Source organism: Salvelinus fontinalis, chromosome 5 (assembly GCF_029448725.1).
Source record: "Salvelinus fontinalis isolate EN_2023a chromosome 5, ASM2944872v1, whole genome shotgun sequence".
In the NCBI taxonomy this organism is placed as follows: domain Eukaryota; kingdom Metazoa; phylum Chordata; class Actinopteri; order Salmoniformes; family Salmonidae; genus Salvelinus; species Salvelinus fontinalis.
Window position 1 is genome coordinate 45216517 of NC_074669.1, and position 18514 is coordinate 45235030.

The 18514-nt window shown below is 40.7% G+C and overlaps 1 protein-coding gene across 1 annotated transcript; it reads left to right on the plus strand.

Annotated features, from left to right (window-relative positions):
* Positions 1-6897: 6897 nt before the first annotated feature.
* LOC129855663 (60S ribosomal protein L36) lies at positions 6898-16362 on the plus strand. Its single transcript, XM_055923562.1, has 4 exons — positions 6898-6948; positions 14320-14414; positions 14797-14931; positions 15423-16362. Exons 2-4 carry the CDS (start codon positions 14322-14324, stop codon positions 15510-15512), a joined length of 318 nt encoding a protein of 105 aa, XP_055779537.1. The 5' UTR covers positions 6898-6948; positions 14320-14321; the 3' UTR covers positions 15513-16362.
* The last annotated feature ends 2152 nt before the right edge of the window (positions 16363-18514 follow it).

Below are 18514 nucleotides of genomic sequence, written 5' to 3' on the forward strand. Positions count from 1 at the left end.
CATTAAAAGTTATACAGTCCAACTCTTATTGTACTAAGTCGACATATGTACCAAGCTACAAAACAATGAAAAATTGACTGCTATCATTTAGCTAGCTAGCTTGGCTAATCAAAGTCACATGACCAGGATAAAATTCCATCACCCATAAAATGAGAAAGCATCATTAAAAGTTATACAGTCCAACTCTTATTGTGCTAAGTCGACATATGTACCAAGCTACAAAACAATGAAAAATTGACTGCTATCATTTAGCTAGCTAGCTTGGCTAATCAAAGTCACATGACCAGGATAAAATTCCATCACCCATAAAATGAGAAAGAAACAAAAACCCAGTGGAAAAAGGTTCTGCATCACTGCCTGGTGAAAATACAGGACATTCTAATGTCATGGCTGTTGAAATTATCACTATTCATCACAATAGGCCACACTATCACCAGGCACTTGAGGGGCTTAACATTAGACAAAGTCTCTAATCTTAAAGAGTGATAACAACCAAGGCATTCTAACATTGATGTCTGGAAGCTGAGGAAAACACACCTTTCAAGATGCCTAAGCTACATACACATCTCCACTCCACTTCTACAAGTAGTAGAGGTATGTTTTTCTTTACTGAACTAAAATAAACACAACATCCAACCATTTCAAATATTTTACTGAGTTACAGTTCATAAGGAAATGAGTACATTTAAATAAATTCATTAGGCACTAATCTATGGATTTCACAACTGGCAATATATATACACAGTGTATACACAGTGCATTCAGAAAGTATTCAGACCCCTTCCCTTTTTCCACATTTTGTTACGTTACAGCCTTATTCTAAAATGTATTAAATCATTGTTTTCCCCTCAATCTACACACAATACCCCATAATGAAAAAGCAAAAACAGGTTTTGAGAAATGTTCATAAATTTATTCAGACCCTTTGCTATGAGACCTGAGAGCTCAGGTCCATCCTGTTTCCATTGATCATCCTTCAGATGTTTCTTCAACTTGATTGGAGCCCACCTGTGGTAAATTCAATTGATTGGACATGATTTGGAAAGGCAGACACACCTGTCTATATAAGACACACCTGTCTATTTCTGCAGAATTGTGTCCCCAAGAACACAATGACCTCCATCATTTGTAAATGGAAGCAGTTTGGAACCACCAAAGGGTAGAGCTATAAAATTCAAACCCCTTGGGTGCTGCCATAGTTACATTAGAAGTGCCCATCCAAGAAGGCGCAAGGTCATTGGCCACAGATAAAATGACGTCAAATCACGTTATATGTACAGTAGCTTTGATTGGACTTTCAAAATCTTAGCTAGCAGTCATCATCATGAATCAAGTCGACAATCTACTGGCAAATCCTTTCTAATCCTTGTCATATGAAGAGAAATAATGAAGAGAAATTATAGATAAAACGTATCAGTGCTCATCGGCCATTGGGCATAAACATTACACAGCAAGTTGGAGATCGTGACAGTGGCTAACTGCAAGCATTGCAAAGCAATCACTAGCCTAATATTCAGTGGAGTGGCTGTGTGGTCCCAAATCTGGGATTAAGGGGCTTTTTTCCAAGTTTAAAATGATAAACATTCAACATTGGCTATGCTGTCAATGAAGCTTGATTTGTGCCACGCTCAAAACAACTGCTAACTCAGAACTGCGAAAACTTGACAACTGGGAAGTCGGGAATAAACAAACGAGCTTCGACTGGGAAAATATGTTGTGAACGGTCATCCAACTCAGAATTGTTAATCTGGCCTCTTCTAGAGCTATGACCTGAAGATCAATGAAGTCATCATGATTCGACCTTGATTTCTTCCAAGTTCCTAGTTGTTTTGAAAGCACCTCCTGTTCAAGTGAGCACAGCACAACAAGGTGAGTCCAAAAATGTATTGTATACTGCTGCATAAATGTAATATGCCAGGGAGATACAGTTGAAGTCGGAAGTTTACATGCACTTAGGTTGGAGTCATTAAAACTAGTTTTTCAACCACTCCCCAAAATTATTATTAACAAACTACAGGTTTGGCAAGTCGGTTAGGACATCTACTTTGTGCATGACACAAGTAATTTGTCCAATAATTGTTTACAGACAGATTATTTCACTTACAAATCCAGTGTGTCAGAAGTTTTACACTAAATTGATGTCATGACTTTAGAAGCATCTGATAGGCTAATTGACATAATTTGTGTCAATTGGAGGTGTACATGTGGATGTATTTCAAGGACTACCTTCAAACTCAGTGCTTCTTTGCTTGACATCATGGGAAAATAAAAAGAAATCAGCCAAGATTTAAGAAAAAAATTGTAGACCACAAGTCTGGTTCATCCTTGGGAGCAATTTCCAAACGCCTGAAGGTACCACGTTCATCTGTACAAACAACAGTACGCAAGTATAAACACAATGGGACCACGCAGCCGTCATACCACTCAGGAAGGAGACACGTTCTGTGTACTTGGTGCGAAAAGTGCAAATCAATCCAAGAACAACAGCAAAGGACCTTGAAGATGCTGGAGGAAACAGGAACAAAAGTATCTATATCCACAGTAAAACGAGTCCTATATCGACATAACCTAAAAGGACACTCAGCAAGGAAGAACCAACTGCTCCAAAACTGCCATAAAAAAAGCCAGACTACGGTTTGCAACTGCACATGGGGACAAAGATTGTACTTTTTGGAGAAATATCCTCTGGTCTGATGAAACAAAAATAGAACTGTTTGGCCAAAATGACCATTGTTATGTTTGGAGGAAAAAGGGGGTGGCTTGCAAGCCGAAGAACACCATCCCAACTGTGAAGCACGGAGGTGGCACCATAATGTCGTGGGGGTGCTTTGCTGCAGGAGGAACTGGTGCACTTCACAAAATAGATGGCATCATGAAAAGGGAAATTAAGTGTATATATTGAAGCAACATCTTAAGACATCAGTCAGGAAGTTAAAGCTTGGTCGCAAATGGGTCTTCCAAATGGACAATGACCCCAAGCATACTTCCAAAGTTGTGGCAAAATGGCTTAAGGACAACTAAGTCAAGGTATTGGAGTGGCCATCACAAAGCCCTGACCTCAATCCTATAGAAAATTTGTGGGCAGAACTGAAAAGCGTGTGCGTGCAAGGAGGCCTACAAACCTGACTCAGTTACACCAGCTCTGTCAGGAGGAATGGGACAAAATTCAACCAACTTATTGTGGGAAGCTTGTTGAAGGCTACCTGAAACGTTTGACCCAAGTTAAACAATTTAAAGGTGTTGGGGTTCGTTCCTTGTTAATCATTGGCCCATTGGTGAAATCAGCAATTAGACTATCTTTATCAATCAAACCTTTATTAATGCAATTGCAGACAGAAGTTGACAACGGGAACATAGCATGCATGTTTCCGAGTAAGTTCTGCAAAATAGGAAAGGTTCCGAGTTGTTTTATTATGCTTGCAGTCAACCCTTAGTGATGTAACTGCCCACGTCAACACCATCTACTCATGAGACCAGGCCCATGCACACACAGCTATAGAAACAATAGTTCCATTGTTATCTAAAGCCTCAGCAGTAATTGTCCACTCCCCAAGTTGATTTATAGTGGTATGTCTGACTAGTCTCTTACCTCTATCACACCCCTTCAGGGTTCTGTGTCTATGAATCTCTTTTTGCCTTGAGGCGCTTTCTCACAGACACCCTGTTTTGACTGCAATATCTCACACATCTCTCAGACCATTTCTTTATAAGAGGCAGAGACTATAAAATAATAGTGGAACAATTTTAAACCTTATAATGAATGTATATTGTTCATCTGTATTCTAGGACCCTATAAATGTAGTGGGGGAAGGGTCTTATAGCCCTTCCTCTTCTATTAATACAAAATAAGCGTAATCAATTATTATAATACATCAACCATTTGGTGCAGCCCCTATCATGACCCCAAGGTGAACCCCATCAAAGGCAATGCTACCAAATACTAATTGAGTGTATGTAAACTTCTGTGATGAAAGAATGTGATGTGATGAAAGAAATAAAAGCTGAAATGAATCATTCTCTCTACTATTATTCTGACATTTCACATTCTTAAAATGAAGTGGTGATCCTAACTGATCTAAAACAGGGCATTTTTACTAGGATTGAATGTCAGGAATTGTGAAAAACTGAGTTTAAATGTATTTAGCTAAGGTGTATGTAAAACTTCCGACTTCAACTGTACTTCTCTGCAGCTGCCACCACAACATCTATTTTCTGTGGCTTACAGTTGATAGCCATTGCTATGAACGCTAAGAAGCCAACATTATTGAAACATATCACTCATTTGGCTATCCTTCTGTTCTGGCACAGCTCTAATATTCACAGGGATCCTCTCAGAATCACTCACCCTTGATCCACCCTCCTGTACTTTCTTCACTGCCTCAGCATACGACACCTTCTGCACTACTCTGACCTTGGCCACTTCAACCTGCCTCTCTCGCACCGGACACCTCCGATCCCCAGCTACATGGGCACCCCTACAGTTGGCACACACAACGTTCAACCGAAACTACACATTCCTCTGTCCCATGTCCTCCTGCACACTTCCCACGTGTGCATCTTCCTCCTACACCGTGCTGCGACATGCCCATAAACATGACACCTATAACACCACGGTGGATTTGGCATAAAAGCTCTAACAGCATAATTCATATATCCTAACATTACTTTGTCAGGTAAAGACTAAATCAAAGCTCAAACGAACACTTCTGTTTCACCAAGCTCTCCGCCGGGTCTGCATTGCACCAAACAGTGGGCTCCACAAACACCTGGAATTTTCAACTTCAATTGCTCCACCTCCACACTTAACTCTACCCCAGAAATCACTCCCTTCAATGGTGCCCTATGCCTAAGCATAAAGCAAGATACAGGTCTTTCCCCAAGTTGCGCCTGCTCCCTCTGATCTTAAGAAACACAAACAAACATTAGAAGTCCACTTTGGGTTACCTTCACCGACTCAACAGCACCCACCATATTCCACCCAACCTGAAACAACCCATGGATCAGCCAAAAGGCGTGGATCCACCCTCTTCAAAAATCTCTTTCCCACTGGACCAAACATTTCTATCATAACCTTGTCCATCGATGCAAGGCTTGGGCTCCTAGCTCCTCATCATACCTTCCACCTCTTCCATTTCACCTCAAACTGGTGTCTGGCTCACTCTGTTTGAACTTGACACCAATCTTCCTCGACATACCCTCTCCCTTGTTATTGCCATCTTCAACGGATTCACACCCATCCTTTGCCTACCTCAGTCTTTTTAACCTCATCTCTTTCTCTCTAATCCTCCTCCCTTATCCAATTACCCGACTCCTGAAAATATTTTTCACTTTTCCAAGTCATAATCTCTTTCTTGCTTCCTTGAGGGCCATGCTAAGGCCTATACTCGACCTACAGTCATCCACTATCTGCAGGTCCTTTCAGCCATTCCTTGTGCTTGAGTTTTGCCTCTGATCTAGCTGGTAGTTGTAGTCCAGAGTTGGAAAATTACTGGTTGGATAGAAGTTTCTCTGTAAAATACAAATAAACACAATAAATAAATGGTTGTGACATTTACCCAATTATTTTCTTTTTTGATTTTCTTTATTCAAATATAAAAGTGTTAATGAGGATATCTAGAGTGAGTGGGTCGAAAGCTTCAAGTCCCTCGGTGTCCACATCACTAAGGATCTATCATGGTCCACACACACCAACACAATCATGAAAAGGGGCACGACAACACCTCTTCCCCCTCAGGAGCCTGAAATGATTTGGCATGGGCCTGTAGATTCTCAAAAAGTTCAACAGCTGCACCATTGAGAGCATCTTGACTGGCTGCATCACTGCTTGGTGTGGCAAATGCTTGGCATCCGACTGCAAGGTGCTATAGAGTGTACATCTGTTCTGCCTGTGCTTATGGAACCCTGACCTGTTCACTGGACGTGCTACCTTGTCCCGGACCTGCTGTTTTGGACCCTCTCTCTACCGCACCTGCTGTCTCTAACTCTGAATGATCAGCTATGAAAAGCCAACTGACATTTACTCCTGAGATGCTGACCTGTAGCACCCTCTACAACCACTGTGATTTGCATTATCTGACCCTGCAGGTCATCTATGAACGTTTGAAAATCTTGGCCATGTTCTGTTATAAACTCCACCCGGCACAGCCAGAAGAGGACTGGCCACCCCTCAGAGCCTGGTTCCTCTCTAGGTTTCTTCCTCGGTTCCTACCTTACTAGGGAGTTTTTCTTTGCCACTGTGCTTCTACATCTGCATTGCTTGCTGTTTGGGGTTTTAGGCTGGGTTTCTGTACAGCACTTAGTGACATCGGCTGATGTAAAAAGGGATTTATAAATACATTTGATTGATTGATAGTGCGTATGGCCCAGTACATCACTGATGCCGAGCTACCTGACATCCAGGACATCTATACCAGCTGTTGTCAGAGGAAGGCCCTAAAAATTGTCAAAGACTCCAGTCACCCAGGTCATAGACTGTTCTCTCTGCTACCGCACGGCAAGCGGAACAAGTAGGACCCTGAACAGTGTCTACCCCAAGCCATAAGATTGCTAAATGGTTAGTTAACTTAAATAGTTAACCAAATAGCTATCTGGACTATATGCATTGACCCTTTTTGCACTCATTGTGTATTTATTATTACGTGTTTTACTTTTTTATTATTTCTCTATTTTCTTTCTCTCTGCACTGTTAGTCTACACAAGTTGTTTTCAAAGCATTTGACGAATAACATTTGATTTAATTTTGTTGATACTGCTGAGAGGTCTAAATTATTCTCGTTTGGATTACATAGCTAGCTATAAAGTTTTTAATTGAAAAACTACTGTCTGAGTGGTCCGCACCTTCATGTGGCGCTAGAAAGATTTTCCTGATGTTTTACATTTTATTAAAAACCCTCATGACCCAGCATCCACCGCTAGGCGTTCCTTCCGGTTTGTCCGCCATTAAAGAAAGTAGGTAAGATTGTTTTTGAAGAATTACCATCAGCTGAAATCTTTACAAAATCAATGTCATCCTTCGTTTATCACCAATTATGATAGAACCAACATAAGGTTTATTTGTTGCCAAAAGCATGGCGCCAATATTGTGGTGATAAATAATATATTTTAGCTGTAACGTCACCGGAAATTTGTTGCGTTGACATGACTTTCCCCTACATATGAGAATCGTAATCATATCGCCTTGTTGCTGGATTTTCTTAACGAGCCGTAATGACTGCAGATATATGACATGTATGTCCTTGTGTACTATAACTTAGTCGGCCTCTAGTCATTTTCCTCGACAGAAGTAAGCAACTACTAGATAGCTACGTTAGTTGGCTATCTAGCTAACATTGGTAACATTATGTCTGTTACAACAGCCATATTTGGTTAACGTTAACTAACTTGCTTAATCAAGAGACATACGCCTCAATACGTTAGACTGCTTGTTGAGCTAGCTTCTGCGACACTTAATATTTGGGTAACTGAAGTATTTAGTGATGACCAACACAGTTTGTGTAATGTTATGATTTCATGTCTACTATTAACTAGTTACCACAGACAGTCTTAAACCCCGCTCATATATACAATGTATCTTAAGGTGTGTTCTTAAATTCACTCTGGAGTGCCGGTAGTTCGATTGTCCGTTTCTAAATTAAGAGCGTTTTAAGCTAAGTGCGTTCAGTGCGCACACTGGACGCTCTGTCCGGGGAGTGGGGTCGATCCGAGAGCAGTCAAGTACCCAAACTAACGTTGGGTTAGCTACTTCCAGACACAAATGAGAGAATCTCACTGACCATTTTACTCACCCTAGCAGAGCTGGTTAAGCTGTTTGGATGTTATTAAGTATGTTATTGCCTGTAACTGCTGCTGGCAACAATTTAATTATGCTTTTTTTGCACACGTTTAATGACACATGCCATATTTAATAGTTGAGTGTTTTAGATGCATCAGTTATTCTGCTCTCTGTCACACTCAGATGAGAGTGCCCTGAAATCGGAGTAGATAGCCAGCTGTCTGTAGTTTTCGGATTATCCCTGTTTTATTTAGCTCTGGTTGTCTTAGTCTAATAGATGGTCAAAAACCTGTAGAATGATATTTATAGTTAGCTCACTCTCAGTATTTTTCTGTTGTTCAAGGCTCAAACACCCATGATTCCATTTGGCAAAACCACTCCCACATCACTTATTTATTTGAATCCCCATTAGCTTTTGCAGAAGCAGCAGCAACAAGTAACACCACTGATAAGACAAGGACAGTCACACAAATTTGAAATACAACAATATACGAACAATACACACAAATTGTGCTGAAGTTGCAGCTCTGGCAACCATTGCGCCCTTTCCAAATAGACTGTTTTCGTAGTAAATTACTTTATTGGCTGTTATTTTTTTTAAACTCTTTCAGATGCAGCAGGTTTAGCTAGCTAGCATTGCTAATAACACCAAAGATACAGCAAGTTTCAAATATAAGAGATTAGGATTCTGTAGTGATTTGCCTGTAAATTTCATAATAAATGTTGTTTTCTAACAGGCCTACCTGTTTAAGACAGTCACTAAGATTAAACTGGGCTATTGTAGCAAACACTATTTTGGTTGTAGCAGTTGGACTGGCTAGCATGTTAGCTCACAGCGTCAGACAAAGTAACTTATGGTTAGCATTCGTTAGAATCTCATTTCAAGTTATTTTTGAGTATAATGCAGTTGATTAATTACAACATTAACATACATTCCAGCTTGATATTCATGCAAGCATTAAAATACAACCCAAAAGCAATGTGAAATGCACTCATAACTTATGACGTCTTGGCATGCTAATCAACTAAGCTACTGTAACTGCAGGCTCACAAGGTGGAGCATTGCATCATGGGAGATGAGATGCACCCTGTGAATTGTAGTATACTGTAGACGAGGGCAAGGCAGAAGCTTAAACAATTACAAAACAAGGAATTGTGCAGTATGACCATCAAAATGTGTGAAATCTTGCAGTAGTTCATATGGGTCTTTCGATAAATAAATGGGGCCATTGTGACGTTTTGAATATGCAAATTGAACCATAACTCCACCTATACAACAACAACATAGGCCAGACTATACATCCTTTAAGCGGGGTTCATACAGACATTGGTAAGTCAAATTCAAAGACTTGCAGGGACTTTTCAAGAACTAATTGTAATTTAAGGACATCTGTTGTACAGTGGCGCCATCCCATCTGGTTTGTGCTTACTGGGACAACATTTGTTTTTCAACAGGACAATGACCAAACACACCTCCAGGTTGTGTAAGGGCTATTTGACCAATAATTAGTGATGGAGTGCTGCGTCAGATGACCTGGCCTCCACAATCCCCCGACCTCAACAAAATTGAGATGGTTTGGGATGAGTCGGACTGCAGAGTGAAGGAAAAGCAGCCAACAAATGTTCGGCATATGTAGGAACTTTTGGAAAAGCATTCCAGGTGAAGCTGGTTGAAAGAATGCCATGGTGGCTACTTGGAAGAATCTCAAATATATAATTTTAATTTGTTTAACATTTGTAGTTACATGATTCCATATCTTTATTTCATAGTTTGTTTTCACTATTATGTCGAAAATAAAGAAAAACCCTTGAATTGAGTAGGTGTTCTAAAACTTTTGACAGTATGTAAATAAGGCTTTTCTTTAAAATACATTCCCAAACATGTTTAAACCTCTTTTGGCTTCGTCATTATGGGGCTGAGGATGTTTATTTAATCAATTCTAGAATAAGGCTGTAACATTACAAAATGTAGAAAAGGAAAGAGGTCTGTATACTTTCCAACGGCACTGTATATGGATAATTTATGAAACCAGGCTATTGATTTTATAGTCTAAAATTAAAGTAGGTTTCCTCAATTTTCTTAGACATTTTGGCTATGGTAAGGGCTGTTTCCTCGTCTCTGCTGCTTCCGCCTCCGCCGTATTCTACTCAATCCCAACATGCTGGTTAACTTTGCTATTATGGACACAGCAACATAGGGAAAGGCACCAATTCTAGATTTTCAGAACCGTGGACAGCGACCATATCCAACGTGGGAGAAAGCGCATTTGTTATAAAATAATATTAGATTATTAGTGTTTCACCATTTATTTTTATACAAAGTAACCATATACAATTTTAGTATCACATGTCTTAGCGTGATAGGACTGTGCTATCCACATGGCCTCACATGGTTGTTCCACTGGATATCATAAGGTGAATGCACCAATTTGTAAGTCGCTCTGGATAAGAGCGTCTGCTAAATGACTTAAATGTAAATGTAAATGTAATGGCTATCCACAGGTGGCTTGTGCACCATGGAATTTTTGTTTATTGTTCGACTGCTCGACTAAAGAAATCTTGGTCGACTAAATAGGGTCAGTCCTATGTATATTTTATTGGTGGCATAAAGACCGATAAATATTTCTGTGAAATGCTATTGGTCGGGCTCTATTAATGACATTATCGATTTTAGGTATCAAGGTGACTGTTTCGGCTAGACTCATTTGATTTTGCAACCACATACATTTTGGGGGATTTGTATGCCCATTAACTGTTTTCATCCTGTAACAAAAGGAGATATGAAGTGTTGCCTAGTTACACTGCCTTTTCTGAGAACTCTATACAAGAATTGTCCGACAGCTAGATCCAAGATTCTTACAGGGTTCAATGTCAATATCTACTTTGACAGATCAATTCTTAATATACACAATAGTATGTAGACACCTGCTCGTTGAACATCTCATTCCAAAATCATGGGCATTAATATGGAGTTGGTCCCCTCTTTGCAGCTATAACAGCCTCCACTCTTCTGGGAAGGCTTTCCACTAGATGTTGGAACATTGCTGTGAGGACTTGCTTCTATTCAGCCATAAGAACATTAGTGAGGTCGGGCACAGATGTTGGGCGATTAGGCCTGGTTCGCAGTCAGCGTTCCAATTCATCCCAAAGGCATTAAATGGGGTTGAGATCAGGGCTCTGTGCAAGCCAGTCAAGTTCTTCCATACCGATCTCAACAAACAATTTCTGTATTGACCTCGCTTTGTGCACGGTGGCATTGTCATGGTGAAACAGGAAAGGGCCTTCCCCAAACTGTTGGAACCACAGAATTGTCTAGAATGTTATTGTATGCTGTAGTGTTAAGATTTCCCTTCACTGGAACAAAGAGGCCTAGCCCGAACCATGAAAAACAGCCCCAGACCATTATTTCTCCACTAAGCTTTAGTTGGCACAATGCATTGGAGCAGGTAGCGTTCTCCTGGCATCCGCCAAACCCAGATTTGTCCGTCGGACTGCTAGATGGTGAAGTGTGATTCATCACTCCAGAAAACACATTTCCACTGCTCCAGAGTCCAATGGAGGCGAGCTTTACACCACTCCAGACGATGCTTAGCATTGCACATGGTGTTCTTAGGCTTGTGTGCGGCTGCAAGGCCATGGAAACCCATTTCATTAAGTTCCCGACTAACAGTTTGGAACTTGGTAGTGAGTGTTACAACCAAGGATAGATGCTTCAGCACTCACCGGTCCCATTCGATGAGCTTGTTTGGCCTACCACTTCGTGGCTGAGCCTGTTGCTCCTGGACTTTTCCACTTCACAATAACCGCACTTACAGTTGACCGGGGCAGCTTTAGCAGGGCAGAATTTTGACCCACTGACTTGTTGGAAAGGTGGCCTCCTATGAAGGTGCCATGTTAAGTCACTGAGCTCTTCAGTACGGGCCATTCTACTGCCAATGTTTGTCTATGTAGATTGCATGGCTCTGCTCGATTTTTATACACCTGTCAGAAACTGAATCCACTCATTGAAGGACTGTCCGATATAACGACAACTTATAGTGCCATAAATGCAAGGACATAAATAAATCGTATGTCAAACAATTTGACAAATGTCACCAATCTATGAGAAGGGGTTGGAACAGGTTTTTTCAACTCGTGAATTTGATTGAATTTAGCTATGTTCACCCCTTATATATTAAATGTAATGACATTAAGAAAAAAATGGCAGATTACTATCAATGACTTAACAGCAGTAGGAAATCCTCCACTTGTACCCTAGTTTATAGAAAGACCCAGAAAGTATTCACACCCCTTGACTTTCTACACATTTTGTTACAGCTAAAAATTTATTAAATTTTGTTTCACTGGCCTACACGCAATCCCCATAATGTCGAAGTGGAGTTATATTTTTTACAAATTAATTAAAAATGAAAAGCTGAAATGTCTTATGTATGCTTGCCATAAAGGGGTCGAATACTTAAGTTCAGGAGTAACACTGTGCTTATTAACAAGTCGCATAATGCGTTGCATGGACTCGCTCTGTGTGCAAGTAGTGTTTAACATGATTTTTGAATGACTAGCTCATCTCTGTAACCCACACATACAATTATCAGTCAAGCAGTGAATTTCAAACAAAGCCCAGGGAGATTTTCCAATAGCTTGCAAAAAATGGAACCTATTGGTAGATGGGTTATATATTTTTTTTTAAATCAGACATTGAGCATGTCTCACCCAGTCACTACAAAGAAACAGGCGTCCTTCCTAACTCAGTTACTGGAGAGGAAGGAAACCGCTCAGGGTATATCACCATAAGGCCAAAGGTGACTTTAAAACAGTTTTAATGGCTGTGATGGGAGAACTAGGATGGATCAACATTGTAGTTACTCCACAATACTAACCTAAATGACATTGTGAGAAGGAAGCCTGTACAGAATACAAATATTCCAAAACATGCATCCTGTTTATAATAAGGCACTAAAGTAAAACTGCAAAAAATGTCAAATTAACGCTTGGTATTCAGGACAAATCAAATACAACACATCACTGAGTACCACTCTTCATATTTTGAGGCATGGTGGTGGCAGCATCATGTTATGGGTATGCTTGTCATCAGCAAGGACTAGGGAGTTTTTTTATGATAAAAATAAACGGGATAGAGCCAAACAGACACATTCACCTTTCAACAACCTAAAACAACGGCAAATACACACTGGAGTTGCTTACCATGCAACTTATCACTGGAGGGCTCCCGAGTGGCACAGCAATCTTAAGGCACTGCATCTCAGTGCAAGAGGCGTCACTACAGTCCCTGGTTCAAATCCAAACTATCACATTTGGCCGTTATTGGGAGTCCCGTAGGGCGGCGCACAATTGGCCCAGCGTCGTCTGGGTTTGGCCGGGGTAGGCAGTCATTGTAAATAAGAATTTGTTCTTAACTGACTTGCCTAGTTAAATGTTCCTGAGTGGCCTAGTTTGTTTGGACTTAAATGGCTGTGTAGCAACAAAAAAAATAAGAATATTGTACAGTCCAGTGTGCAAAGCTCTTAGACTCACAGCTGTAATTGCTGCCAAAGGTGCTTCACAGAAGTATTTACTCTGGGTTGAATACTTATCTATTTTGTGTAGACCATTAACAATTTAAAAAAGTTAAATCCACTTTAACACAACAAAATGTGGAAAGAGTTAAGGGGGTGTGAATAGTGGCGTAATTGTCCTTTAAATGTTCGTTCCAGTTGACAATACTGTGATGGCATTGTAGGAAAACATTATTCTGGTAAGGCCAGACAAGGAATTGTATTCACAAAGCATCTTAGAAAAGGTCCTAGGAATCTTGTAAACCTGTTTAAGACACACACAAAACTCCGTAGGTTGTCGGATAATGTTAAGACACTGCCTAGACAAACTTTGAACCAGGAGTAAAATCAACTCGTAAGTTTCTCAGCTAGTAATCACGTCAGTTTGAGGTACTGCAAAGGAAAGGTTGAAGCTCATTGGTTATTCCAATCATTTGCAACGTCAATCATGAGGCATCATCAAGCTGTGAACTCCAATAGCATGCTTCAGACAACCACCGTGAATGTGGCTGTACATCAAATGTTGCAATGGTGAAACATTTGATATAATTTGCCTGAATCACTTTGCCTACTCTTAATTATTAGCTAATATGTTGGCATGAATAACTTTATTGAATTCTGATGGTTAAAGCGGCATTTTAACAAAATTACCGTTATATCAACACACTCGTTGTCACTCCCGTTTAACAACTAAATCTCTTTGGCACAATAGGCATCAAGTCTCTTGCCGATAATGTTGCATACAGTGTTTTCATCAAACACAATCAAAGTTAACATAAGCCCTAGATGCCTTATATTTCCCAACTTATAGGCATCTCCAATTTAGGCATCTTTTTTATCAACGTGACGTTGCGTTCCAAAGGGATAACATGATGTAGGTAATTAAATTATTTAGGCCTCGAGAAATGTGAAGATATAGATTATTTATTGATCAGACATTTATTTTAACTCCACGTGGTGCAGGCACCACTGACTCACTGTTCTTTCTTTCCACAGACATGGCTATCAGGTATCCTATGGCCGTGGGCCTTAGTAAAGGCCACCCAGTAACCAAGAATGTGACAGCACCGAAACATGCTCGTAGGCGAGGGGTGAGTTCATCTGAATGGATAGAAACATGACAACCACAAATAGTGTCATATTGATAGTCTATCAGGTCACTATGTCCTCTGGTAAAGGGTCTGGACCCTTTGCCACAGGTTGTTTGCTTGTCCTAGAACTGCTGGGTGCTGGTTCAAGTTTGTGTTCTAATTCCATTGCAGTGTAGTGATTGAGGGCCGGGGTTCAGGATTCACTTCGGCTGTCTCCTCTACATTAGCGACATGTATATGTTCTGAAACAAAGTAGATGACCACAAATGTTTGAACCTGTTATTATGAGATAATGGGCCCAGTAGTCCACAATATGGCTGAAACATAGGCCACAGTTACTGTTAGTTCTAACTCAGTGTCTCTTCGCTCATTTGTATTTCAGCGTCTGACCAAGCACAGCAAGTTTGTGCGTGACATGATCCGTGAGGTGTGCGGCTTCGCCCCCTACGAGAGACGCGCCATGGAGTTGCTGAAAGTTTCCAAGGACAAGCGTGCCCTCAAGTTCATCAAGAAGAGGGTATGTATGATTCCCCTGCTACTAACATGGCTGGGTGTATTTGTGTTGATATTGGCAGTATGGATGCATTTGTCGTCAGCCTTCTGCAGCTGCTCTTGTGACAGTTTCAGAACAAATAAGTACATTTTTCAAACCAAACAGATTTTGTATTAGACATCTGTTTGGGAATGTCTAGCATTTTGTGCAGCTGTCAAGTGGGCAGCTTTCTGAAATGTGATGGACTGTTTCCTTTGTGGAGTATTTATTGGTAAGATGAATCAACTATTGGATCAGTAAAATTATTCTCCTATAGTTTGTCCAATCATTTCTGTATTATGGAACTGCTAGCCCCATATTTGTTGATTCCTGAATTTGTCGCTGACATAACTTTCCCAGAAACATGCTTCAGTGTTAATTTCATCCTGAGCATGGTAGTTAACCTGCTCTGAAAGTTGCAGATGCATTTGTTTGGTTTTTCCTGTTGCACATTCTAATGTGTGTTTGCTCCACAGATTGGAACTCACATCCGCGCCAAGAGAAAGAGGGAAGAGCTCAGCAATGTTCTGGCTGCCATGAGGAAAGCCGCTGCCAAGAAGGATTAAGCGGTTCTTGCAAATAAATATTTGTATTTTTAAAAAAATGGAGAGTTGTCAGCTCCTTCCTTGTTTCTCATTTTAGAATGACTAAGTGGTACTATGCTTAGCAATGGACTTGAACTACTTATCTCAATTTATCTTTGAGCATATATATGCCTTGTAGGCTGCATGTCTTCAAGTTTCTAGGGTGAGATGCCTGCAGACATTAGACCTGGAGTGGAGCTCTTCAGATGTCTTTGGGGCACGTCTGTGTCTAAATAAGACATTAACTTTATTTGAAATCCGAGTGTCTAATCATCTGGGTAGTGTACTTTCTAAGGCCTGTTTGGTGGAGTGCTGCAGAGATGGTTGTACTTCTGGAAGGTTCTCACATCTCCACAGTGGAGCTCTGCCAGAGTGACCATCGGGTTCTTGGTCACCTCCCTGACCAAGGCCCTTCTCACCTGATTGCTCAGTTTGGCCAAGCGGCCAGCTCTAGAAAGAGTCTTTGTGGTTCCTAACATCTTCCATATAAGAATGGAGGCCACTGTGTTATTGGGGACCTTCAATGTGGCAGAAATGTTGGTAACCTTCCCCAGATCTGTGCCTCGGCACAATCCTGTCTCGGAGCTCTACGGACAATTCCTTCGACCTCATGGCTTGGTTTTTGCTCTGACATGCACTGTCAACTGTGGGTCCTTATATAGACAGGTGTATGCCTGTCCAATCAATTAAATTTACCCCAGGTGGATTACAATCAAGTTGTACAAACATCTCAAGGATGATCAATGGAAACCGGATGCACCTGAGCTCAATTTCAAGTCTCATTGGAAAGGGTCTGAATACTTATGTAAATAAACTTTTCGCTTTGTCATTATGGGGTATTGTGTGTAGATTTTTATTAATTTAATCCATTTTAGAATAAGGCTGTAACGTAACAAAATGTGGAAAAAGGGAAGGGGTCGGAATACTTTCCGAATGCACTGTATTCAACCATATCGATCAGGAGGCTGGTGGGAGGAGCTATTTGAGGACAGGGTCATTGTCATGGCTGGAATAGTATAAATGGAAGTCAAACCTGTGGTTTCCATATGCTTGATACTTTTCTATTTATTCCATTCCAGCCATTACAATGAGTCTGTCCTATAGCTCCGCCCACCAGCCTCTGATATCTATGCATACTACACTGGCATTTCCAGTTTCAGACTACCATTGTGCCCTCATGATTTATTATGAACAGGCTTTCAGAATAAAATATTGAACCATCAATTAAATAAGTCACATACAAAACATTGTTTGCATTTAGTTTTGAATATCAGCTAATCTGGAAGAGTTACTTCACATACTGTTATACTATAACAAACTAACAGGCTACTTGAAGTACATTTTGTTTCCTTCTTGGTTAATGTCCTCATAAAAGGTATCAATGGGTGAATCTATCCCACGAACATCCCTGGTTAATAAACTGTGTGTTATTAGTAAAAGTGATGTGACTCACAGCAATAGTCTTGTCCTTGATGCCTCCCACAGGCAGGATCTTTCTGGTCAGGGACACCTCTCCCATCATGGCCACATTCCCTCGCACTGGCGTGTTGGTCGCCAGGGACAGATTTTTTACATCCATTATCGTATTGTCAGATTGTAACCATGGTGATCCCACATTGCAATTCTCTCACCAGAATGCGTTTCTTGACGTCGTCCATCCCATAATGGTCCTCCTCCAGCACCTCTTCAGCCCGTTTCAGCTCTAGGTTCTCCTCACTATTAGTTCCCAGGGCATTGAGGTCAGCCAGTCCAGATAGTTCCGGGTCACACTGCACACAGAATCAACAGAGAGTTTAATAGATGAGTCATGTTCATCACATACATGTTCAAGAGCATTTTTTCAGAGTTTGTTTAAAATAGGACATATGTGACAAATGTTTAATGATCTTTCTCAGTGATTTTTCAAAGGTGAGGCCACTCTGATTCCAAAATCAACCCCTAGCCCCTACCCCCATGGCACTTGCATACATCTATGAGGATTGGACAGGTGTAAGCAATATGGTGGTAAGCTCCATTTTGCCCTCTGATAGGCCAGGTGGAATTGTCACCATATTGCTTAAACCCATGCAACCCTCTCCGATATACACGTTCCTATGGGGCAGGGACAGGCTAGGGGTTGATTCAGGGTTCAGGGACTGACTTGAACTCTGAGGAGTGGTTGTCCAGCAGGCGGAGTTTGTTCAGCTCCTCATTGATGACGTCCATGATGTGGACGTCATCATCTCCTTCAGCCTCTCCCTGAACTTCTCCTTGATGGCGTCCTTGTCCTCCTTCTCCAGGCCCAGCTCCTTCTTAATGATCTTCAGCTGCTCCTGCAGGAGGTACTTCCTATGGGTCAGCTTAATTTTCTCCTCCACCTGAGACAGAATAATACAGATACAATATCATAATTATATCAAATATTGTGATCTATTTAATTCTGTCCAGGGTTGTCATATTGGATTGGGGCATGGCCCATCTTTTCCATTCATTTAAGACACTATTTTTGAGTAAAATGTGTTATTTACTTTTGCAAAGAGGTGATGAAAAAATGGTTTTAAAGAGGTACTGTACATCTCAAAATTGGCTAAGGAGTTAGACGTCACTTACCTCCCTGCCAAGGCGCTGCTGCAACTCATATTGTTTCTTCTGCAGCAATAAAGCCTTGTACAGACGTTTGGGAATCTGAGGAGAATGTTAAAGTTAATGAAAAAGTATTGTCTTGACGAAGTACTGAGAATTTTATGTTATGTCGATATAATAGAATATTAATATAATATTTGCCATTTAGCAGATGCTTTTATCCAAAGCGGCTTACAGTCATGCATGCATACATTTTAAGTATGAGTGGTCCTGGTAATCGAACCTACTACCCTGGCGTTACAAACACCACACTCTTTCTACCAACTGATCTACAAAGGATCTACAAAGCTACAAAGGATATACTTATGGGCATTATTTTTTATTTTTCTAATTTGAACATCCATAGAGAGAGAAAAGGCCAA